This window comes from Rana temporaria, chromosome 11 (assembly GCF_905171775.1).
Source record: "Rana temporaria chromosome 11, aRanTem1.1, whole genome shotgun sequence".
Lineage (NCBI taxonomy): Eukaryota > Metazoa > Chordata > Amphibia > Anura > Ranidae > Rana > Rana temporaria.
The window spans coordinates 150,325,138-150,351,695 of NC_053499.1; the positions used below are offsets into that span (position 1 = coordinate 150,325,138).

General features: G+C 46.0%; 1 protein-coding gene across 1 annotated transcript in view; it reads left to right on the forward strand.

The window, feature by feature from the left end:
* Window positions 1-26,558, forward strand: part of PEPD (peptidase D) — a 158,804-nt gene that overhangs the window by 63,600 nt on the left and 68,646 nt on the right. The window contains exons 8-9 of the mRNA XM_040329439.1: window positions 10,230-10,305; window positions 12,397-12,443. Of these exons, the coding sequence (XP_040185373.1) occupies window positions 10,230-10,305; window positions 12,397-12,443 (123 nt within the window). The remainder of the gene's footprint in view (window positions 1-10,229; window positions 10,306-12,396; window positions 12,444-26,558) is intronic.

Below are 26,558 nucleotides of genomic sequence, written 5' to 3' on the forward strand. Positions count from 1 at the left end.
AAAAAGGTTGAATTTTTTAAGTCTATGTCCACTTTTGGTAATGACAAAGGCCCATATTCTCTCTAAAAATCCGCGGGCTGCGCTTAAGGCACTTACACCCCGCTGTCCCAACTTACAGGAGCAAGTGTTGTATTCCCCAAACACTTGCTCCGTAAGTTGGGACGGCGGAGTGTAAATGCCCCGGCGTAGCCTGGCGGATCTCCAAGGGGGCGGCTTGTATTCAAATTGAACTGCGCATGTGCCGGGCTTCTAATGAACTGCGCATGTGCCGGGCTTCAAAAAGCCCAGTGCGCATGCTCCAGTTCTTGGCGGAAAACGTCAATGACGCCGACGTGTGCGTCATTGACGTAAAGTCGTATTCAAGAACGACTTACGGAAACGACGTACCTGACGAAAAAACACGACGCGGACCCGACGCCATCCGTAACATGGCCTACGTGGGACTTGCGGAAACGTACTCCTCATATAGCAGGAGTAAGTTTCCGCTTACGCAAACGACGGTTACGCGACGCGAACTCGTTCGGGAATCGGCGTAGAAGGATCATTTGCATACGCAAATGAGTCCTTCACGTAAATGCCATCTAGCGGCGGCCGGCATCATTACATTTAAGATCCGCCAGTGTAAGTGACTTACAGATGGCGGATCTTAAGTGTATCTATGCGAAAATGATTCTAAGAATCAGTCGCATAGATACGCGGGCCAAAAAAGGGAGATACGATGGAGTATCCTGAGATACTCCATCGTAACTTCTATGAGAATATGGCCCAAAGTTATCTCCCAATAAACAGACTCTCTGTAGAAATATAAGAACTGCTCTGCTCTATAATATATGAGTGTGGGAGCTGAAATGGTTATACAATGACAGGTGAGTTCACATATTACAATCTAGGTTTAACAAGTCTTCAGTTCTTAAATAGATTTCTATATACGAGAGAGAATTTTTTCTTTCCACATTTGCCTGGAGTAGTTCGTCAGTCTTTTGCACGCTGCATTTACCAGATTACACAGCTGAGGCTGGATAGAAAAATAGAGAATTTGTGTCCCTCATAAAATTATATTTCCTTTGCTCTGAGAGCCTATTAAAGCTGGCAAGTCCCCTAATGTATAGCTGGTTTAATCAATGTCCTAAGTGGCTTCTCTGCATCGTGCACCGTTCTTTAATCTTCTCTTTAATAACAGACTGTTTTTTTCCAGCCTCAGAGGATCCGCAGACTTCGTTACATTTTTTTTTTCCGTATAAAATACAGCTTGTTTCCTATACACAACTCCTGTACACTTCCTTTATTTTATGTCCTGTGTTTTTAATAGAACAGGTTTATAACGATGCACTTTATAAAGTACATAGAGCCATACAGAACAGTCCCGCCCCTGAGGAACTTGCAGCCTAAAGTCACTGCCACACAGTCATATTTTGTTTTGTGTGATTTGTTAGATCAGTGGTTCTCAACCTTTCTAGTGCCGTGACCCCTTGATAAAATTCCCCAAGTTGTGGGGACCCCTAACAGTAAACTTGTTTTCGTAGCGTGGGTTGTTAGCACCCAAGGCAAGGAAAGTAATTTGTGCCCCTTACCCACCGACATTTAGCACTCCTTGAGTTCCTTCCACTCGTACAGTATTAAAAACCCTTGTGGTACAATTTAGGATTTACCATTCTCTTTGTTCTCCTTTCTTTCCCTTTTATCTCTCTCTATCCTAATTTCTTGTTGTTTTTCCCCTATCCCTCTCTTTAGCCGTCTTTCTTGTTCTTTCTCTTATTCTTTCTCTCCGTTTTTTCTTTGTTCCTCTCCCTCTTTTCCTCTCCCTTGCATGTATTCTCTATTTTTATTTCTTCTCTTACTCCTTGGTGGGGGGGGTGGGATGAGTGGCAGTGCTAGTGGAGAGTTGGGATCAGTGGCAGTGCTGGTGGGGAGTTCTGATCAGCCTACTTGGTTGCTGCTTGATCAAGGTCATCTGCTGATCCGAGAACTGTAGTGGGGACTTTTAATGGCATCTATAATCACAGATAGTGTTACTTACTGTGTCTCTGGCTTCACCGTGTTTCCAACTTTGTGGTTGACACCTATGCCGAAATCGAAGATGGAGTCTCCTCCAGCCCCTGCCACATCACATTACTCACCAGTCAGCTGACCACTAGTCTCTGCCCCCTGTCATGCCGTGAACTGAATGGGCGGCTGCGAAGAGGCCGAGTGGGCGGCCGCAGGCAACAGGGACAGGCTGGGAGAGCGGTGACCCCTGGAAAATCATTATTCGACCTCCAGGTTGGGAACCACTGAACTAAATCAAATAATAGCTGTGTAGTGGAAGGGTCTATCTAAACAATAGGTTTTGGTTTCACTACATCGGGTAGACCCTCACACGAACAGTGGTTGTTTTGTGGCTCCGATCAATCGTTGAGTGTTTTCGATAGAGCAGGCAGGAGTCAGAACCTCTGTTAAGTTTTTTGGTTTTCATGACGAGTAGACTGAACTCAGATCTTGTTTAAATAAGTAATTGGTTGGGCCTAAAAAAAACTTGAATACAGCTGCTGTTCACAAAATAGCCCCCCCCCCCCCCCCCCAAAATAAATAAATAAATAAAATAAAAGTAAATTGAGAAATCGACATGTAAGTAAGCACCAACTGATCATCTCAAGAATATTACTATAACAAGTTGCAACAGGAACACAAAAGGCAACCAACACATTTTGGGCACCAAAACCCTCTTCATCAAGGCTTGGACAATGTAGCAAAAGGTATCTGTTGGATTCAAAGTATAAAAAAACTCTGGGCTAGATTCACATACATTTAGGCGGGCGTAGCGTATCTCCTATACGCTACGCCACCGTAACTTTGAGAGGCGAGTATGTATTCTCAAAGATTTTGCGCCCAAAGTTACGGCGTTGTAGCGTATTAGGGCCGGCGTAAGCCCGCCTAATTAAAATGTTGAAGCTGTGGGCGTGTTTTATGTATATTAAGTGTGACCCCACGTGAATGACGTTTCGATCGAACGGCGCATGCGCCGTCCGTGGACATATCCCAGTGCGCATGCTCCAAATGACGTTGGCAAATCGTCAATGCTTTCGACGTGAACGTAAATTACGGCCAGCCCCATTCACGGACGAGTTGCGCAAACGACGTCAAATTTGAAAAATTTTACACGGTTCCGACATCCATACTTAACATTGGCTGCGCCATCTTTTTGGTGGTTTATCTTTACGCCTGAAAACCCCTTACGTAAACGGCGTATCCTTACTGCGACGGCTGGGCGTACGTTCGTGAATAGGCGTATCTAGCTGATTTACATATTCTAGGCGCAAATCAGCGTACACGCCCCTAGCGGCCAGCGTAAATATGCAGTTGAGATACAACGGCGTAGGAGACTTACGCCGGTCGTATCTTAGCAATATTTAAGCGTATCTCAGTTTGAGAATACGCTTAAATATACGACGGCGGGGATTCGGACTTACGACGGCGTATCAACAGATACGCCCGTCGTAAGTCTACCTGAATCTGTCCCATTGACTTTAGGAATGAAACTTAATTTGATGGTTCTGCCTGGGTGATATGATTGTTTTTATCTGTGCCCTCATTGGGTAGATTTTCCCCTGTCTGTCCCAGATATAGGAGATCAAGAAATGAGCAGGTTTAGGTATCCGCAAGACAGGATGACACATAGATTAGTAAAAATTAATTAAAATAATGATAAAAAAATATTGACAGATGGTCTAATCCCTCCTAACTCCTCTTGTGGAGATCTCGGCCTTGTTCAGAGAGAAATCCCATCACTTCTGATGGTAAATCTCCCCACTGGGGACATAGACAGCATTAAAGACCTAGTAGAGGTTCCAAGCCAATGTTTAGACTGGAGTTGGGCCTTAACAATTCAGATTTTACTATGTGAGGTTGGCAGTCGTCAAGGGACAATTATATTGGACAAATATTAACCTTTCTGGAGCGTTTAACAATGTTTAAATAAAACTGGCGTAGCTGGAGGGAAACTGCACCAGAACAGGCAAGCACATTCAAACAGATGGTCTGGTGGCAATCAAACTTGAGACTTAAGCTTGGCAAGTCCACATACTACCTGATCCTTTGGTACTTGTACCTTTTATGCTGTTATGTTTCTAAAGTCTAGCTTGCCAGGAAAGTCCTTCTCTCTGATCCAAACGCCAGTTGCTGGGATATCATATTCATGTCTTGGAATTTATATCTGGTTTTTGATTTGGAGTCTTTTTTTTTTTTTTTTCAAACACTCCAGATGGTATTGTTCTGTTTCCTTCCCCTCTGCCAAGTTCTTATGGCTCAGATTCCCACTTTATACTGTATGTTCCAATTTTTGGTCAGGTGCCCAAGCCTTCAATACTTATGTTCCTTAGCCTGGTCTTCACGTCTTGAGTTCTGTTCCTTTTTTATCACGAACCCCAATCTGGGTATAAGTAATTTTGCACAGATCCCTCCTCAGTTCTCCCTTCTGTTTTTACATTCTGTACTCCCGTGTTTTGCTTTAGGTTTGAGTGTATCGTGTTCTGTTTTTCATTGCATTGCTGAGGTCTCCAATCCTCATATTCTAAATTCCAAAATTCCTTTTCGAGGGAGTGGATTTGGGTTCTTTGGGTTGGGTTAAAACCAGTGGTAATGTATCCTCACAAGGTTGTCCAATTTCAATTACCGTATTTGCCGGCGTATAAGGTGGCTGGGCATATAAGACGACCCCCTAATTTTACATTTTAAATGTTGGTTTTTTGGTGTATTCACTGTATAGGATGACTCCCTTCCAACCAGTCTGTCAGCCTGCTGGATGTGTCTCACAGTATACCGCGCTGAACCAATTACGGCGAGCGATGCATTCTATTAATGAAGTGGAGATCACTAGAATAGTTGTCTACTTTCAGAGATTTCCAGCTTCTAGGGGAACCCTACAGGTAGGGTATGAACATGGTTACATCCCTAATTCTAAAAAAAAATTGTGATGCTGTGTAAAATCTGATCATTGCCAATAATGCAGCCCGACCATTGCCAATAATGCAGCCCGACCTGCAAATAATGCAGCCCGACCTGTGCCAATAATGCAGCCCGACCTGTGCCATCGCTCGGGCTGCTATGTCTTCTCAGCAAGTGTCGGCCGGGAGATCGCCCGGCCCTCGTGAGGGCTTGGGGATGTCTTTCCTCCACTCTCCTGTCTCTCTTCCGGTATTAATGTGGCAACGGCAGCCGGGGGGCATTGCCAGCAGTGCCGGGGGGCGGTGCCTGATGTACTTTCGGACCATAAGACACAGACGTTTTCTCCCACATTTTTGGGGGAAATAAGTGCGTCTTATGGTCCGAAAAATACGGTATCTTTCAGCACTGATGGTGCCTTTCCAGATGTGCAAGCTACCCATTGCATGCATGCTAATGCACCCCCCCTACCATCAGAGATGCAGGCTTTTGTACTGAGCATTGATAACCCAGAAGGCCCCTCTCCTCTTTATCCCGGAGGATGCGGCACACACGGTTGCCAAAAACAATGTCAAATTTTGATTTGTCGGACCACAGAACAGTTTTCCACTTTGCAACAGACCATTTTAAATTAACTTTGTCCCAGTGAAGACAGTGGATTATGTTCAGATATGGCTTCTTCTTTTCATAATAGAGCTTTACCTTGCATTTTTGTTTGGCATGTCGAGCCAGTATTGCGTTTTGGCCTTGTGCACAGAGATTTCTGCAGATTCTCTGAATCTTTTGATAATATTATGTACTGTAGATGATGATATCTTTAGCGTCTTACGCTGAACAATTTTACGCTGAACATTATTCTGTAATTGTTTTGTCAATTTTTACAGCTTTTCACAGATTGATGAACCTCTGCCTATCCTTCTGAGAAACTGAGGGGCAGATCGACAAAAGGATTACGCCGGCGTATCTATTGATACGCCGGCGTAATTTTAAATTTCCTGCGTCGTATCTTTGTTTTGTATCCACAAAACAAAATACGACGGCATCTGGGATCGATCCGACAGGCGTACGTCTAATTTTTCGGTGGCCGCCAGGTGGCGTCGAAATCCGCGTCGAGTATGCAAATTAGCTATTTACGGCGATCCACGAACGTACGTCCGGCTGGCGCATTTTTTTACGTTGTTTTTGTTCATTTTTGTTCGGCTTTTTCCGGCGTATAGTTAAAGGTGCTGTTATGAGGCGTACTCAATGTTAAGTATGGCCGTCGTTCCCGCGTACAATTTTGAAATTTTTACGTCGTTTGCGTAAGTCGTTCGCGAATAGGGATTTGCGTAGAATGACGTCACCGTCGTAAGCATTGGCTGGTTCCGGTTTAATTTCGAGCATGCGCACTGGGATACCGCAACGGACGGCGCATGCGCAGTTAAAAAAAAACGTTGTTTACGCCGGGTCACGATGTATTAACATAAAACACGCCCCCATTAAATCCATTTGAATTCCGCGCCCTTACGCCGCCAGAGATACACTACGCCGCAAATTCTTTGTGGATTCGAAAAAAATTAAATAAGTTGCGGCGGCGTAGGGTATCTTAGATACGCTGCGCCCAGCGTATCAATGCGCCCAGGTACGTGGATCTACCTCTGACTCTCTAAGATGCCCTTTTTATACCCAATCATGTTACTGTTCTGTTGCCAATTGATTGCAAATTAATTGCAAAATGTTCTTCCTGTGTAAATCTCAGGACTGGATGAGCAGAAAAACAAATCCTTTGGCAGAATAACATATATGTATTTCTTCTTTTTCCTTGAAGTTCATCTGTTAATTAGATAGGACGCTTTTCTTGAAAAACAATATAGAACTTGAATCAATTTTTAACTGTATATACATGAAGGACTGTGATTGCAAAAGATAATTCCTCAGTTTCAGTTGTTAAGAGTCGAGTACCTTGTAGAACACGCTCCGAGTGTCTCATAAGTCTTTGCTGGAGCTTTCTAAAGGAAAAGTAATCTTTTGGTGAGATGGAAAGCAGAGACAAAGCATTTTATCTGGCATTATAAAAGGCCGCCGTTATTGATACAAGTCCTATTGCTATCGACAAGAAGCAGCGTGATGAAGAGCAGGGTGCCAGCCAGCATATCTCAAATACAAAACAGTTGTGAGCGACGGGGTGGCCGGCTGCTCCCAGACATGAAATGGAACTTTGGATGGTGGTAAATGCAGATGGTAATTGAGTTTGAAGTGCATAAGAGGAGAGGCAATTCTCATCCTAGCACGGTCTTCAAGGCAGAGGCGAGGAACAAGTGGATTGTTTTGAGGGGAGGAAGAGATCAGACTATGGCGGAGGGGGCTGTTGGGAAGAGAGGTTGGTTAGCAGACCTCTTCTAGACCAAGGGATTAGAGTACAAACGTCACCGTGGTTTAGGGTTTACAGAATCACGCGGGCACTCTTTTCTCTTCACCTGCTGCTTGGCTTATAGGCTTAGAGGCGGGAAATCGGAGTCGAGATAAGGAAAGAATACTTAAAAATTACACTGTGGATATAGGTTATAGTATTAGGTTTCAGAAGCTGGTTGTTGGAACCCTTAGCCAATATTCAACCACTAAAATCTTGATGAATTGGGCATTCAAAAGTGTAAATGTGTTGGTTTATATCATGTAAGGAAATATGTCTTAGACTCTTAAATGGTGTGGTGCTTTTGTTTTCTTCGGTATTCATTGGATTCCACAAATTCATGAACCACTTTATATCAAATTGTGGAGCAAGTGGATCGTTGAAGAAGAGGAAGAGATCAGAACGATGTGAAGGGGGCTGTTGGGGATGAGAGGTTGGTTAAGAGACCACTTCTAGACCAAGGGATTAGAGTACAAACGTCACCATGGTTTAGGGTTTACAGAATCACGCGGGCACTCTTTTCTCTTCACCTGCTGCTTGGCTTATAGGCTTAGAGGCGGGAAATCGGAGTCGAGATAAGGAAAGAATACTTAAAAATAACACTGTGGATATAGGTTATAGTATTAGGTTTCAGAAGCTGGTTGTTGGAACCCTTAACCAGTATGCAACCATTAAAATCCTGATGAATTGGGCATTAATAAGTGTAAATGTGTTGGTTTATATCATGTAAGGAAATATGTCTTAGACTCTTGAATGGTGTGGTGCTTTTGTTTTCTTCGGTATTCATTGGATTCCACAAATTCATCAACCACTTTATATCAAATTGTGGAGCAAGTGGATCGTTGAAGAAGAGGAAGAGATCAGAACGATGTGAAGGGGGCTGTTGGGGATGAGAGGTTGGTTAAGAGACCACTTCTAGACCGGGGGGGGATTAGAGTACAAATGTCACCATGGTTTAGGCTTTATAGAATCAAGCGGACACCCTTTTCTTTTTAACTGCTGCTTGGCTGGCTCATGTGCTTGGAGGCAGATAAGGAAATAATGCTGAAACACAACACTGTGGAATATAGATGGTAGAATTAGGTTTCAGCAGCTGGATGTTGCAACCCTTAACCAAAATGCCATCATTAAAGCTTTGATGAAATGGTCTTTGTAAACTCTCCAAAACATGTTGGCTTATATCATGTAAAGAAATATTCCTTGGTGTCATTATTATTATTATTATTATTACACAGGATTTATATAGCGCCAACAGTTTGCGCAGCGCTTTACATCAGGGAAGACAGTACAGTCACAATACAAATCAATACAGGAGGGATCAGAGGGCCCTGCTTGTTAGAGCTTACAATCTAGAAGTGTCATGCTCAGGGGTCGGGTTTAGAGTCCAGTAGCAAAAGCAGTAGAGGCTCCCACCGTATATTTCCACATCGAATATGCAAATGAGCTAGATACGCCGATTCACAAACGTACTTGCGAGCGGCGTGTTAAAATACACTGTTTACGTAAGGCGTACGACCGGCGTAACTTTACCCCTCATAAAGCAGGGGTAAGTCATGTTAGGTATGGACGTCGGAAACGTCGGCACAACGTCGTATTTTACATTGTTTGCGTAAGTCGTCCGTGAATGGGGATGGGCTTAGGTTCCGTTTACGTCGACTAAACATTGAGCCGGCGTAACTTAGGGAGAAAATTTGACGTGATACTGAGCTTGCGCACGCATGCACCGTTCGTTAGGTGCGTCATTTGCGTCGGATCACGATTCATTACCATACAACACGCCCCCCACCAGCCTAGTTTGAATTAGGCGGGCTTACGCCGGCCCATTTACGCTACGCCGCCGTAACTTAGCGCGCAAGTTCTTTGTGAATACGGTACTCGCCTCTCTAAGTTACGGCGGCGTAGCGTATATGAGATACGCTACGCCCGCATATAGTTACGCCATTCTATCTGAATCCGGGCCTTGGTCTTTAAATGGGGTTTACTTCCTCTTTGTTTCCCTGCAAAGGTAAAGCATAATGGGCTACTATGCATCGCATAGTAGCCCATTATGTGACACTTAGCTGCAGGAGAAGCCTGTGATGTCCCCGTCTTCCTCGCTGGCGGCGAGCTTCCATTCTTCACCCCTCTTCTTTTCGGGGGCTGGGAACTCCGGCTCTGTGACTGGCCGGAGTCGCGTGACGTGGGTTTTTTTGCCTTCCTCTGGATCAACTGTGGGTATGGAGTTGGGTGTATGGGATTGTACTGTGTTTTTTATTTTGTTTGTTTATTTTTTGTGGTTGAACTGGATGGACTTGTTTCTTTTTTCAACCTGACTAACTATGTCACTCCCATGCACGGGAGCCACCAGTGACGGCATGACCCCAACTCAAGCCGGCGCATGCGCACTAGAAGGCATCGTTCGGGGACATTGCAAATATCTACTAGACCAGGAATATGCAATTGGCAGACCTCCAGCTGTTGCAAAACTACACTTCCCATCATGCCTCTGGGTGTCATGCTTGTGGCTGTCAGAGTTTTGCTATGCCTCATGGGACTTGTAGTTCTGCAACACCTGGAGGTCCGCTAATTGCATATCCCTGTCCTAGACCATGTAGGTATAGGAGATATTTCTAGCACCTACAGGTAAGTCTTAATCTAGGCTTACCTGTAGGTTAAAGTGGTTGTAAAGGGTTTACAACCACTTTAAACCTCCCTCACTGATGCAGTCTCTACCTAGGTAAGTATGATTAAAAATAAATGTATATTCCCATGCTTCTCTTTTTAAAAGGATAAAACATGGTGAAATGTGTATGCATTGCAGAGATGTATGAATTTGATTATTTTTTTATTTTTTCCATTATTTTGCCCTGGTATACACTTTAATAATAGTCACTTTCAACAATTTGCCATTCTTATTTCTCTTCTTTTTTTTTTTTGTCTGCAGCCGTGTTTTCAAGACGGACATGGAGTTGGAGGTTCTGCGCTACACAAACAGAATTTCCAGTGAGGCCCATAAGGAGGTAACACCTCGGCATTCTTTTGCTGTTGTTGATGTGAACAATGGTTGGTGTCTTCGTACGTCCTCCCGTTTTCCTCTGTCACATCACAGATAATTGTATTGACTGCAGGGAAATGTGACTATCGATTGTTTCATTCCTTTGCTTCTTGTCTCTGTGTAGTAATAGAAATGTCCCCGGTATTACACAATTCTATGAATAGCAACTGTTGAGGTCATTCGTTACATTAACTTCTTGCTATTTGTTGAATATATAGAGCGGCTTTCTGTGTAGTGCTAAAGAGGACCCGTCATTGTGCCATTGTTTAGTAGCAATGCTGCAAAGAAATAATTAAGTCTAAGCAAAGTGCGGGTTGATTTACTAAAACTGGAGAGTACAAAATCTGGTGCAGCTCTGCGTAGAAACCAATCCGCTTCCAGGTTGTTTTTATTTTTTGTCAAAGCTTAAAGTGGTTGTAAAGGTAAATATTTTTTCCTAGGATGTATTAAGGTGAAAAACATCTGACGGTACCGCCCCCCCCCCCCCCGAACCCCCCTTTTACTTACCTGACCCCTCGAAAGTCCCGCACGTGTCTTTGTGATCCTCTTAGGTTCCCAGCCTGGTCGTTGATTGGCTAGGCTAGACAGATTGTCAATCACATCCGATGACGCGGCGCGCCCGGGTGCGGGGCCGAGTGATACAGTCGGCGGCTATGCCCACCGCTGTATCAAGGGAGCGTGCCCGCAAAAGCCTTCCACCATGCGAGCTCACATGAAGGTGGAAAGCTCTTGCGAGGGAGCCCAGAAGACGAGGTTCGGGGACACTCTGTGCAAAACGAGCTGCACAGTGAAGTTAAGTATAACATGTTTGTTATTTTACAAAAAAAAAAATTAAACTTTAGTGTTCCTTTAAAGTGATATTAAAGGTTTGTGTTTTATTTATTTTTCAAATAACAAACATGTCATACTTGCCTCCACTGGACAGCTCGTTTTGCACAGAGTGGCCCCGATCGTCCTCTTCTGGGGTCCCACGGCGGCTCTCGCGGCTCCTCCCCGCATTCGATAACTCCCTCTGGAAAGCTTTCTCCCGAGGGGGTTACCTTGTGGGCATGCTCCCGTGTCATACACTCATCATCATTGGATTTGATTGACAGCAGCGGGAGCCAATGGCTGCACTGCTATTAATCTAGCCAATGAAGAGCCGAGAAGCCGTGGAGAGAGCGACGCGGGATCACGCCCACCGAAATTGGGGGCTCAGGTAAGTAAAACAGGCGGGGCTGGGGGGCCGGACACTGCAAGGTGTTTTTTCACTTTAATGCATAGGGTGAAAAACCGCAAAGGTTTACAACCCCTTTGATTTAACAACATATAGTTACTTAGTCAGGTTTAAAAAGGACACAAGTCCATCTAGGTCAACCCAAAAAAAAGGAAGAAAATAAAAATCCATACAATCCCATATACACAATCCTATACCCACAGTTGATCCAGAGGCTCTCTGAAGAGATATTCATGGATCCATTGTGGCGTTTGCATTACGTTGTTTCCTCGCTTTCTGTTTCCACCCCTTAAAAACCCACTGGAGTCGAGGGCAGAAACATTAGGGGTCTAATAGACCACTGATGTCTTCATAGTTGAGAGCCTGTTACCTGTCAATGTGATTCTAAAGGCAGAAGGTTTTTTATTTTTAAGGAGAAGTCCAGCCTGGGCTTGTTTGGCTGGGCTTCCCCTATGGGTCACAGGAGTGCAATGCGTTTTGCACTCCTGTGACCCGTTTTCAGCAGAGAGCGGGCTAAAGTCCGCTCTCTGCTGACATCACGGGAGGGAGGGGGAGGCACCACGTGGCCAGCTCTGTGAAAGTGGTCGGCAGCTATGGTGCTGCCGCATCACTTTCACTTTGAAGCCAGTCGCCGGCTCCACAAAACCCACTACTGCAGCCAACTTTTAATGTGCGTAGAACGTCCAAAAGCTCAATTGGATAACTTGCCCATTCTTTGTACTTACCTTGAAAGTATTTAGCTATATCATTTTTGTATTTATTTTTACTGTGAACATGTTTTATCATGTGCCAATTTTTCTGTTTATTTTTACTGTGAACATGTTTGTCATGTGCCCGCAGGTTATGAAGACAGCCAAAGTGGGAATGACGGAGTACGAACTGGAAAGGTAAGTCATTTGCAAACGCTAGCTCCTACAAATTGGAAAGTATTCCCATTAGCCAGTGAGCCAGCTGGTTTCAGGACAGAGGAACGTAGCCTGTTAACTCGTGGCGGCATATCTGGGGAAAATTCTAGGGCAGGGATGACGAACCAGGGCACCCTAGATGTCTTGGAACTGCATTTCCCATGATGCTTAACTATACTGCAGAGTGCATGAGCATCATGGGAAATGTAGTTCCAAAACATCTGGGGTGCCAATTTTCGCCATCACTGGTCTAGGGTCATAGGACATGTGTTTGTATCTAGGCTTTTTATGACAACACGTTTTTCTGGGGCCTGTCACCATGTAAAACTGGTGTCCGGAATCGGCAGCAGGAATGGTCAGATCTGCGTGGTTACACCTAGGAAACTGAGACAGGCTATATACAGGCATACCCCACTTTTAAGTACACAATGGGACCAGAGCATGTATGTTATGCGAAAAATGTACTTAAAGTGAAACCATTCCTTTTTTCACTTGTAGGGTGTAGTAGGGGGTCAGGGGCTGTATTTGGGGTGTCAAGAGCTGTAGTTGAGGTCTCAGGGGCTGTAGTGGAGGTGTCGGGGGCACACTGGAACGGGGCGGCCTATGCTCTCTGAGCTTCAGCTGCTTCTACTGCGGCTGCAAAATTTCTGTACAGTACTTGTAAGGTACTTTACATACACTCGTGGGTATGTCCTTACTTGCGAGTGTATGTAAAGTGAGTGTACTTAAAGTGGGGTATGCCTGCATGCTTCAAGCAAGTTTATTGACAGTGAAACAAGACACATCCAAACACCAGCATCCAAAATACACAGCAAGCGTGAAAAAAACAAGTAAACCATTAGTCCATGTTTCTCAACTCCAGTCCTCAAGTACCCCCCAACAGGTCATGTTTTCAGGCTTTCCATTATTTTGCACAGGTGATTTGATCAGTTTCACTGCCTTTGTAATTACCACAGGGAAATCCTGAAAAACATGACCTGTTGGGGGGTACTTGAGGACTGGAGTTGAGAAAACATAAGTGACAAAATACCTAAAAACCTGACCACAATACAATATATACAAAATGAGGAACACGGGTCACAGGGTAAAACTGGAGATGAAAGGAAGGGGGAACCAGGACTAGAATCGGCAACAAGGGGAGCAGGTACAGGATGGCAAAGCACAGGATAAAGGTAAAAGGCAGGATGAAGGGGGAGGACCTCAATACTCTCCCAGTAGCCAGCATCAGGTGGAAACTGATTACTAGGATCTGCTAGCTGCTAGGAAACACCCACTGGTGGACTCTGGAATTGCAGCCCTCCCCCCAAGGAACCACATTGCCACCAGCAATGGCGTCTGCAAACCGCCGCAGTGTGAAAGGGGTCTTAAAGTAAACCTAAATTTAAAAAACAATATAAATCTCTCATGGGTGAGAATGCAGAGTTCTCATAATTTAGACTCTACAGTATTGTTAGATTAATTTTTAATATGTAGCTTCTTGAATAAGCACAGTTGTGATTGGTTCACTTTAAGAAATTTCACGACTTTCCCTCCGGAAAAAAAAAAACTGCGTGTATAATTTCAGCACTGCTGCTAATAGAAGTTATTTTAACTTATTTACCATTGAGTGATCACCTTGAACAATCTTTTTTTCCCAATTTCATTTTGATAGCCACTTCCACAGTGCAGCTGGTTAACTGGGAGGCAGATAGGCGAGCCAATTATCTGGAAAGAGCCATCTAAAACGTGCTCAATTGGCCATAGCGGCATCACTCTGCCTCGCTGTTTTTGCATGAGCTTTCCGCGGCAGCTCGTTTCACAAGGGTTCTCTGAGCGATCCTCTAATTAACATGGTTGCTTGTGATGCAATTGAAGCGCAGTTCGCACGCTGGATGGCATTTTTATTGCACGGTAAAGTGTTGACGGAGAACATTTGTACGCTTGAAAGAGTTTATACACACGCCGGATCTGCTGATCAGCGCAGGTGAAAATCCTGATGGCTGCAACTATAGCCACAGATTACTGTGTGTCTATAAGACCCCAAATTCCGCCTTTGCACTCAAAAGCATTCAAAACGCCATGATCAGCGTTTTTTTAATAGTTTATTTTTTCAAAATTGGCGCTGTTACGATGCTGATAAACCTGGCAGTGATGTCATGTCAGCGCTTCCGGGTTACCATAGCAGCAGGGTGGATTTGATTTAAATCAACTTGATTTAATCATAATACGTACAATTTTTATCGTGACTCTGACATTATGGCGGACACATCAGACACTTTTTACAGGTTACCAGTTTAGATTTACAGAGGAGATCTAGTGCTAGAATTGTTGCTGGCGCACCGATACCTCACATATGTGGTTTAAACAGCGTTTACATATGTCGGCGGGAGTTGTGTGTGCATTCGCTTCTGCGCGCGAGCTACCAGGGACAGGGGCGTTTTAATTTTTTTTTTTTTTATTATTTATTTTCTTTACATATTTATTTATTTTTACACTTTTTTTTTTTTTGTAATCACTTTTATTCCTATTACAATGAATGTAAACATCCCTTGTAATAGGAAATGTGTGTGACAGGTCCTCTTTATGGAGAGATGCGGGGTCAATAAGACCCCGCATCTCTCCTCCAGGCTGGAAAGCATGAGATCGGTGAAGAAATTCGCACAGAGAAAAATCTATACACAATGGGCTGGATTCACGTAGATCGGCGGATCTTTGAGGCGGCGTAGCGTATCGTATTTACGCTATGCCGCCGTAAGTCAGCGAGGCAAGTGCTGTATTCACAAAGCACTTGCCTCCTAAGTTACGGCGGCGTAGCTTAAATGGGGCCGGCGTAAGCGCGCCTAATTCAAATGAGGATGAGGGGGCGTGTTTTATGTAAATGATTGGTGACCCGACGTGATTGACGTTTTTTACGAACGGCACATGCGCCGTCCGTGTACATATCCGAGTGTGCATTGCTCCAAAGTACGCCGCACGGACGTATTGGTTTCGACGTGAACGTAAATTACGTCCAGCCCCATTCACGGACGACTTGCGCAAACAACGTAAAATTTTCAAATTTCGACGCGGGAACGACGGCCATACTTAACATTGGCTACGCCGCCTAGGGGGCAGCTTTATCTTTACGCGGCGTACCTCTTACGGAAACGGCGTATCTTTACTGCGACGGGCAAGCGTACGTTCGTGAATCGGCGTATCTAGTCATTTACATATTCTACGCCGAAATCAACGGAAGCGCCACCTAGCGGCCAGCGAAAAAATTGCACCCTAAAATACGACGGCGCAGGCTAGGTTTAAGTGTATCTCAGTTTGAGAATACATTTAAACTTACGACGGGCTTAGATTCCGAGTTACGTGGGCGTATCTACTGATACGCCGGCGTAACTCTTTGTGAATCCAGCCCAATGGGAATGGATTTCGATAATATTTACTTATCCTGCAGTTCAGATTTAACCTACTGAACCGGCCAGTGACCTCAAAGAACGCGAAGAGCCCAAAGCCACCGGAAAAATCACCATTTTGACATGTCCGCCCTACAGCAAGCCGCCTGATCTGTGCGCCATGTTCCTCACTTTTCCTGCATATCTCTGTTCAATTATTCAAATTTTCCGGTACTTTGCAAACCAGGACAGACCAGTTCGCCCATCAACTGCGCAATACGCAAAGAGACGGCTTTCATCCCTGACCCCCGCATCTGCTTTCTTCCCTTAAGTAAAACATTCGGTGAGATGGGATAAAATTACCTTCAAGGCACATGCTGTGTTTTTAATTGCTTAATATTTAAGACGGGAAATAGAGGGAGAAAATAAAATAAAAAAACATATTTAAATCCTGTAAAAAAAAAAAAAAAAAATACTTTGACCAAAAACCATTGTTGAATATTAAAAGGTCCCCTCAGGACGAGGCAACATCTGTTGAATAATCGCCATGCGAAAGAGAATAGGCACGGCGAGGTCCTGCAGCGACAGGAAACGGCGGACGTGTGTCTGCGTTCGGGGAGGAACCTGATTCCGCTCCTTGCCGTATTTGAGAGCAAATACACATGACCCGCGATCGTTCCCTGCGGGAGCAATTATTTTGCTTGGTGTGCCCCCCCTTTACTATACTGAATACTACCAACTGTCAAAGGAAGATTTAACCCCTGTTAGTCTTAAATCCCTCTTATGTGGAAGGATCGGGGGCATTGGGAGCCTTCGGAGACTGTAATGAGGCTGGTAGGAAGATGCGATCGTATTCACAGCGCGGCGATGGGGCGGAGAGGGGATCTGAAGGCGATGAGGCGGAAGAGTAAACTGCAGAGCGTTTATCCTGATCTTTTCCCATAGAGACACTGAGACGCGAACGAGACGGGGTGACGCTGGGGAGCGTTTATACTTCCACTCTTAAAGTGATACTAAAGGTTCGATTTTATTTTACCCACTTCAATACCGGGCACTTGCGCGCCTTCCTGCCCAGGACAATTTTCAGCTTTCAGCGCTGTCGCAATTTGAATGACAATTGCGCTGTCGTGCTACACTGTACCCATATGACATTTTTATCATTTTGTTCACAGAAATAGAGATTTTTTTTTGGTGGTATTCGATCACTTTTTATTTTTTGCGCAACAACTAAAAAAAAGACCGAAATTTTGAAAAAGAAAAAAAATTCTGTAAATTTTTTTTTTGTACATAACTACGTTTTCTTCTTCAATTACGGGCACTGATATGGCTGCACTGATATGGTGGCACTGATGGGCACCGATGAGGTGGCACTGATGATGGTCACTGATAGGCGGCACTGATGTGCACTGATGGGTGGTGCTGGTATGCGGCACGGATGGGCACTCATAGGCGGCACGGATGGGCACTCATAGGCGGCACGGATGGGCACTCATAGGCGGCACTGATGGGCACTCATAGGCGGCACTTATGGGTGGCACTGATGGGCACTTATGGGTGGCACTGATAGTTGGCACTGATAGGTGGGCACTGATGGATATGGATGGGCACTGAGAGGTAGCACTGATGGACACTAAGGCTGCATTCACACCTGAGCGTCGGTCGTTCGGTCGTTTTTTCAGGCCTTTTTTTTTCCCGGCGTTTTCATGCTTATTTGCGTGTTTGCATACAGCGTCGTCCGACGTTTTTGTACTTCGACGTTTTTTATTTTAGCCAATAGGAAAAATTATCATCTTTTCATGTTGGTAGATATTTTTAATCTTCTGCCTGGGTGAAAAGTTCTATTGATTAAAGCGACGAAACGCCCGTAGCAAACGCTCGTTGTCGCGCTAGTCCCATGAATCGAGCATTTCCATTACTTTCTATGGGAAATGGAAACGCTTAAATACGCCCAAACCGCCCGATTCGCGCGACAAAAAAGGGGCCGGGAACTTGTTTGAGCTTCAGGCGTCAGGCTCCATAGGGAATAATGTATTTTTTCCCCTCTAGCGTATTTGAGCGTGGCGCTTCAGGCGACAAAACGCTCAGGTGTGAATGCAGCCTTAGGCCCCGTACACACGACCGAACATGTCTGCTGAAACTGGTCCGCTGACCAGTTTCAGCAGACATGTTCGGTCGTGTGTACGGCCGACCGGACAGGTTTCCAGCGGACATTTGTCCAGCCGACCGTTTTCCGGCGGACAAATGTTTCTTAGCATGCTAAGAAACCTGTCCGCTGGGAGCCTGTCCGTCGGACATGTTCGGTCGTCTGTACAGACTCACCGGACACGTCCGATCGGCCGCCATCCCTCGCATGCGTCGTACTGATTCGACGCATGCGCGGAAGCTTTGAACTTCCAGGGCCGCGCACGTCGCCGCATCATCGTCGCGGCCACGTCCCCGCGTATTGTTTACGCACGGATTTCTGTCTGATGGTGTGCACATCCATCAGACAGAAATCTCCGGGCGGACATGTCCGCTGAAAACGGTCCGGCGGACCGTTTTCAGCGGACTGTCTGTCCGTGTGTACGAGGCCTAATGGGCACTGATTGGCGCTGATTTGTGGGCACTGATTGGCATCTATTGAGAAGATTTTTTTAACATGTGGATGGCCATGGGGTACATACCAGGCCATCCACATGTTGCCCCCCTTCCCTGGTGGTCCAGTGTGGGAATCCGCGGGCTAGGCTGATAAACAATCGACGTATACCCCCCCACCCCTGTCTGGAGAGCTGCCGATCGTCTCTCCTCTACTCGCGTTTGTCAGACGCGAGTGAGGAGGAGCCGATCAACGGCTCTTCCAGTTTACATCGTGATTGGACACGGCTGATCACGTGGTAAAGAGCCTCCGCTGAAGGCTCTTTACCGAGATCGGAGATGCAGGGTGTGTTAAAAAAAATACACCTACATTTCCCAGCATCAGGAAAGCTCACACGGTATAGAAAAGGTGTTGGCAAACTTTTGCCGTCCTCGGTTTTTTTTTTTCTCTGAGACTTTTATAGAAGGACGGAGTCTGTGAAATTGGCTTTGATGGCTTTGGAAATTGTAAAAGAAATGTATTTATGGACTTCATCACAGCGCGACGAGTGGGGAGAGCAGAGCAGCGACTGGGAAGAGGTTGGCGGTTCGCACGCTCGGAGACATTGCCTGGTGGCTGCAACTTCAAACGGCGGAGTAATGGCTTCTCAGCATGAGGCAGAGAAATTCTAACGAGATAACAAGCGGAGTCGCCTCGTACAGGAGGCTGGCCGGGGAAATGGATATTGCTTTGAAGCCAGATACCTTCCATCGGTCAGGAAAAACACGCGGTTACGTCTCATTGCTTTGCGTCTTTCCACACCACGTGTGGTCTACAGAAGTCCAATCGTTGACCTCTGACCAGCCTAAAAATGATCTAGTGGCTTGATTTGTGCTGGCGATGTGATTAGTCCCAGCCGCTCTTTGTGTATGAGATAAAAGTAAGGCCCCTTTCACATTGGGGCGTTTTTCATGCGGTACAGCGCTAAAAATAGCGCTGCTATACCGCATGAAAAATCATGCCCTGTAGTCTTCAATGTGAAAGCCCGAAGGCTTTCACATTGAAGCGATGCGCTAGCAGGAACGTTCCAAAAGTCCTGCTAGCCGCATCTTTACCGCGGTATAGGAGCGGTGTGTTCACCGCTCCTATACCGCGCCTTCCCATTGAAATCAATGGGAAAGCGCGGTAATACCGCCGCAACGCGGGCGGTATTAACCCTTTTTCGGCCGCTAGCGGGGGTTAAAACCTCACCGCTAGCGCCCGAATATCGCGGTAAACACGATGGTATAGCCGCGCTACAAATAGCACGGCTATACCGTCACCGCGGGTCCGCGCCTCAGTGTGAAACCAGCCTAAGAGAACATACTAGGCAAAGGGTTAAAGCGGATCTCTTGGCATGGCAAATTCTGGCGTGCTTTGTGGTGTTCTTCCTGCCTCTGTGCGGGGGCTTCCTGTAATAAAGACCAGTTGCTGCTGCTCACTCTCCTTGTACAGGGTGACTGGTCTTGTCTCCGCCCCTTCCTGTTGTTTTCCTTAGTGGGTGGAGGCCTGCTAGTGCCCTCCCACAGGTTTGCTCGCTGCCCAGGCTATGTACAGCACAGTTTAAATTAACCTCTCCGTGTTGTACAGCAGCGGTCCCCAACATTTTCGGCAGTTTTAAATCCTGACTTGGTTTGCGAGTGTTCAAGGATTCAAGCCACAGCGGTGTGCAGTACCGCATTTGGCCAGAGGTGCAGGGGCGCCAGAGCTGTAAGGGAATACTAATTTCCTGAGGCTTTCCGAGTTCAGCCGAGCTGTCCCGAGTATTTCCAAGGCTCTTCAGCGCCCTCCCATATCTGGCCACATGCGGTATTGCATGCCTTAGATGTCAATGCGGAAAAATTATTTTCGTTTACATTGACTTCTATGGGGAAACTCGCTTTGATATGCAAGTGCTTTGGATTACAAGCATTCTCCTGGAGCGGATTATACTCGTAATCCGAGGTTTCACTGTAGTGGGTACTTGTCTCAATTAGGAGGACTAAGGCCCAGATTCTGAAAGGGCTTACGACGGCGCAACGCAATGTGCGCCGTCGTAAGTCCTAATCTGGGTTGTTGTATCTATGCGACTGATTCTTAGAATCAGTTACGCATAGATAACCATTAGATCCGACAGGCATAAGGCTCTTACGCCGTCGGATCTTAAATGCAATTTTTTTTTTCGCCGCTAGGTGTCGCCTCCGTCGTTTTCCCGATCGAGTATGCAAATTAGCAAAATACGCGAATTCCCGAACGCAGTGAAGATACGACGTTTACGTACGATTTGCGACGCGTAAAGTTGCCCCTGCTATATGAGGGGCAACCAATGTTAAGTATGGCCGTCGTTCCCGCGTCGAAATTTTAAAATTTACGCCGTTTGCGTAAGTCGTCCGTGAATAGGGCTGGACGCCATTTACGTTAACGTCGAAACCAATGACGTCCTTGCGACGTCATTTAGCGCAATGCACGTCGGGAAATTTTAGGGACGGCGCATGCGCAGTACGTTCGGCGCGGGAACGCGCCTAATTTAAATGATCCACGCCCCCTACCCGGATCATTTGAATTAGGCGGGCTTGCGCCGGAGGATTTGCGCTACGCCGCCGCAACTTTACAGGCAAGTGCTTTGTGAATCGAGCACTTGCCCGTAAAACTTGCGGCGGCGTAACGTAAACGAGATACGTTACGGCCGCATAGTTTAACGCCGATCTACGAGAATCTGGCCCTATGTGTCATTTCTGTCTGCTGCCCCCCTCCTCTGCTATTGGCAAGAATCACTTCTAATGAGGTAAAAAGGTGACAAGAGAAGGATCTCCAGCACACCGCCTGTGATTGACAGCCTCAGCTCTGTTCCTGTGCACTCTGTGAAGGGGGTGTGTCCCTTCCTTCCAATCAGCTGTCAGAGCTCTCCTCACTGAGCTCTGCAGAGTGTATTTTCAGCTCTCCGCCTCCTGTTTTCTGGCAGTTCAGAGAGGCTTTAAAATATTCTGGACTTTGAACAGGTGTAGAGAAGAAAATAAAGCAGATGAATACCGTATTTATCGGCGTATACCAGGGCAAAATCAGGGCAAAATCGTGGGTGCGCGGTATACGCCGATACCCACTTTCCCGCGCTGAATTTGAATACTGCGCCGGCATATACCGAGCGCAGTACACTCGTGTATCTTCGGGCAGGTTCGGCGCCTCTCGCGTTGACGTCCTGGACGTCACCACGAGAGTAGCCGAGCCTGCCCGACGATACACGAGTGTCGGCGCAGTATTCAAACTCGGCGCGGGAAACGAGCGGGGAGGACGCGGCAGAAGGACGCCGGACCCGACGAAGTGGACACCCGAAGCCGCAGATGGACGCCGGACCCGACGAGGCCGCTGATGGACGCCGCGGAAGACACCAAAACTGTAAGTACAAAAAATCTTTTTTTCACAGGAATCCGGGTCAAGTTTAGGGGTGCGCGCTATACGCGGGAGCGCGCTATACCCCGGTAAATACGGTAGGTACAACTTATGGTGGAGGCGTTGTTTCATCTCTGTGTATCACCCGAGGCCAGTCACTTCACTGGGTTTACAAACACTTTTAAGTATCGCATGCAAGGTTGGTTTCTCCTGTAAAAATTGTAAAATTGTATGTCTTCCGGCATTAAAAAATGCGACCATCTGCTGTTGTGATCCATGATAAGTATAAGAAGTGGCGCAGTCATTGTAACCGATCGCAATCCGACATTCCTTCACCAACTGTCATCCCCCAGCCCAGATTGTCATCTGACTGGTTGTCGTTGATTAGTTTGAGACGGTTGTCGCCTCTAACAGTTGTATCCATCTGTCCCTTTCCTGTGTTGTACGGAGCCGCGCAGCATCCCGTCCGCCCGTTCTCCGCGAGCCGTGCGTGGGCGCAGCGACAACCTGTTATACCTCGAGAGTCTAATTTTATACCTGACCGTTCGGAAATGTCAAATGAATGTCTGGCCCCACATGCCGCCGTTTTTTTTTTTTTAGTCTATTAGATGTGTTAAGATACAGAATAAATTTTAATGTAACAGTTTGATTGTAATATAGGAACACCTGCTGTTTGTTCCAATCTCCGGAAATTCAACGGAGCAGGCTGCGCCGCGGCTCGGAGCCGAGGAAAGCGGTTTGGTTTTCTCTGAGGTCAGTTAATGTCGCCCAGAGGCTTCGGGGGTTTGGTTAAAGTGATACTAAAACAGGCGCTGTATCATTTACGGTCGATGGACGATGGCGCTAATTATTTTTAATTACTGTAAATACTCGAGTATAAGCCGACCCGAATACAAACCGAGGCACCTAATTTTACCACAAAAAACTGGGAAAACGTATTGACTCGAGTATAAGCCTAGGGTGTCCATCTGCATGCCTCACTGTGCCCATGCCTCACTGTGCCCATGTCTAGACTTACGTTTAACATGGGAGTCTATGAGAGGGGTGCCCGGCTTTGAAAAATTGGTACTCCGGCTATAGGTCCCCCAGACAGCAAACTGGGAAAACTTATTGACTCGAGTATAAGCCTAGGGTGTCCATCTGCATGCCTCAATGTGCCCATGCCTCACTGTGCCCATGCCTCACTGTGCCCATGTCTAGACTTACATTTAACATGGGAGTATATAAAAAGGGGTGCCTGGCTTTGAAAAATCGGTACTCCCTGGCCGTAGGTCCCCCAGACAGCAAACTTTGCACACGTGTAGATGAGAACTGGGGCTAAATGTGTGCCAAGTTTCGGGTCTGGGTCCCCAAAGTTACCGGATAAATGACCGTTTAACATGGGAGTCTATGGAAGGGGTGCCTCATTTTGAAAAATTGGTGCTCCCCGGCTGTAGGTCCCCCAGACAATAAACTTTGCACACTTGTAGAGAAAGAGGGGGGCTATATGTGTGCCAAGTTTGGGGAACTCCGGCCGGCCAGTACCGGGTCCCCAAAGTCCGGGAGATCAGGCACACAAAGGTGATTCGAGTAATAAGCCGAGGGGACATTTTCAGCACAAAAAAAAGTGCTGAAAAACTCGGCTTATACTCGAGTATATACGGTAACTACTTCAATACCGGGCACTTACACCGCCTTCCTGCCCAGGCCAATTTTCAGCTTTCAACGCTGTCACACTTTGAATGACAGTTGCGTGGTCATGCTACACCAGGGGTAGGCAACCTGTGGCACTCCAGCTGTTGCAGAACTACAATTGTAACTGCCAAACTGCCAACCCCATCATGCCTCTGGGAGTAATTGAAAATAAAACCAGCTCTCTTTTTTTTCTCGTCGTGTTTCCCATAATTCACAACACTGTTATTGCACTCATGGGGTTTTGGGTGTCCCATCTACCTTTTGTGTGTGTGCCAGATTTTTCTGTTATAAATTCCATGCTATACTGTAAACTAAATAATAATCTAGTTGGGATGATGGTATCCCTTCATAATGGGCACAGCAAGTGCTTTTCAGGTATGATGACAACCCCTCATAATGGACTCATCAGATATGCAGAGCCAATAGCTCAGAGCAGAGATGGCAGGAGCCCCTCATAAAAAGCACCCGTGCATACAGGTGTGCAGACCTGGGAGCTCACAGGAGGGATGGAAGGAACCCCTGATGTGTGCAGGCCTGGCAACCAAGCAAGCATCCAACAAAGTATAATTTTGAAGGACACTGACCATAGTGGGAGGCCCTCATAATGGGCACATCATGTGTGTAGACGAGGGAATTCGGTGCAATTAAGGTTTGAACCCCTCATAATGGGCACAGCAAGTGCATTTCAGGTATGATGACAACCCCTCATAATGGGCACAGCAGGTGTGTAGACCGGGGAATTCGGTGCAATTAAGGTTTCAACCCCTCATAATGGGCACATCAGGTGTGTAGACCGGGGAATTCGGTGCAATTAAGGTTTGAACCCCTCATAATGGGCACAGCAGGTAGGTGTACAGAACTGGTAACTAAGGCAGCATCCACCAAAGTATTATTTTTCGGTGGACTGACCCTTTAAATAAAAATTTCATGCTCAAACCTAGTACTATTTTTGTGAAAACCCCTCATATTAAAGCATTTGGATTGAAACTGTTGGTCTTGGCTAGACTTTCCGTCCGAGTCCCAGCTGAACCAAAATTGTAAAATTGCTTTTGCGTTCCTTCTTCTTATTCTTAATTCTCCTAACAATTTTTCATTCTTCTTCTTCTCAGTACAAATGATTGTTACTAAGGGAACAAGGCTCTTAATGTAACCATTGTCCAACATCTCCAAATTATCAGAGCTACCAATTTGTGTCCGATGTCCTTCAGATAGACATCCATCACCGAGACGTATATTAATCTAGACCGCGCCGCCGCTAATGCGCCTTTCACGTTGAATCCGCGCAGCTCGGCGTGCCATCACATTGTTTATCTTTCCCGCATTAACACCCCGCTCGGATCGTAATCACTTTTGGGACTCCCATTCTCCTCCGGATCTTCAAGCTTCGACCGCTTAACCGCCATTGACCTTGAGAAGATCATTAGCATCATTCGGCGTGAGACATTAATGCGCAATGTGAAACCAGAAAGTGCGAAACGATTCGGGCAGCAGACGGCGTGAGTTCTGTTTCAGAAATTAAAAGTTATTTATGACATTTTAAGATCTGCCGCCTCTCTGTATCTTCTCAAATCGCATCGACGGCGGCCTCCTCCGGTCTCTAATGACCATTAATAACATCTGTTCCCGTCACCCCGTGTCCCAACCGAAAATCCATCACGGCCCATTCGCATCTCATGAGGAAAATCAAAATTGGCATGTTTTATTGATGGCGCGGCGACCTGTCAAGTGGCTCGAGGACAAAACCCGAGACTCAGAAGTACGAGGCGAAAGGGAACGGCGTTTTTGTTTCATACAATTATTCAACCACTTATCGCCTGTTTAGCTGTAAATCGCTGTCTGTTTTCTTCTCGCACCAGAAATTGACAAACCGATATATATTTTTAATGGAATGGATGGTTTTCATAGCGGCCTGTTAATAAAATATCAGCTGCTGCGCTGAGCTCTCGTTCTATTGATGTCTAATGTAATGCCCCGAACGGGATGAAGCCAAAACTTCGCCTCAGGCGTCTCCAGGATCTTTGATTTGTTGATAGATGATGATGATATCAATTGCAATTCTATACTAGTATCTTTTTGTGTTGTGTTCTTATTTGAAATGTATGTTCCCTGTGTGTATAAGACCTAATAGTCATACGCATATGGAAACAATCCAAGGCATGTTCTACTTTTTTGCACCCATGTTCCTAAAACATAAATGTGTATTAAATATATATTTTTTTTATTTGCATTGAACCATTGCGACCTCAATAAATGCAATGCAAACAATACAAACTTTCCCCCCAGCCCCAGATCCATACAGAGGAAGGCTTCTGATTATAGAGCTGGAGGAAGTACAATTGGGAAAATATTTTTGATCACCTGCAGATTTTGTAAGTTTGCCCACTTACAAAGAAATGAAGGGTCTATAACAGTGGTTCTCAACCTTCTAGTGCCATGACCCCTTGATAAAATTTCCCAAGTTGTGGGGACCCCTAACAGTAAAATTATTTTTGTAGCATGGGTTGTCAGCACCCAAAGCATGACAAGTACCGTATTTATCTTGCTATAATGCGCCCCGGCGTATATTGCCCACCCCCGAACTTAAAGGAAAATTCCTGGAAAAAAAAAATACTTAGTTTGAATGCCCCTTGTCGGTGTCTTGCCCGTCGTCCATCGGTGGCCTCGTCCGGTCCGAAGTCCTTCTGCGACCATCGTGGTGTCCTCCCCGCTCGATCCCCGCTTCCCGTGCTGTGTTTGAACCACTGCGCTGACATATACCGAGCGCAGTACACTCGGGTATAGTCGGGCAGGCTCGGCTCCTCTCGCGTAAAGGACGTACAGGACGTGACTGCGAGAGGAGCCGAGCCTGCCCGACTATACCCGAGTGTACTGCGCTCGGTATATGTCGGCGCAGTGGTTCAAACACAGCGCGGGAAGCGGGTATAGACGTATATCGCACACCCACGATCTTGCCCTGGGCAAAAAAGTGCGCGATATACGCAGATAAATACGGTAATTTGCACCTAAACCACAGATATTTAGTGCTCCCTGAGTCCTTTTAATGGCAACTATAATCTCACTCACTGTGTCTCCGGCTTCACTGTGTCTCTGATTTTGTGGTGTCTC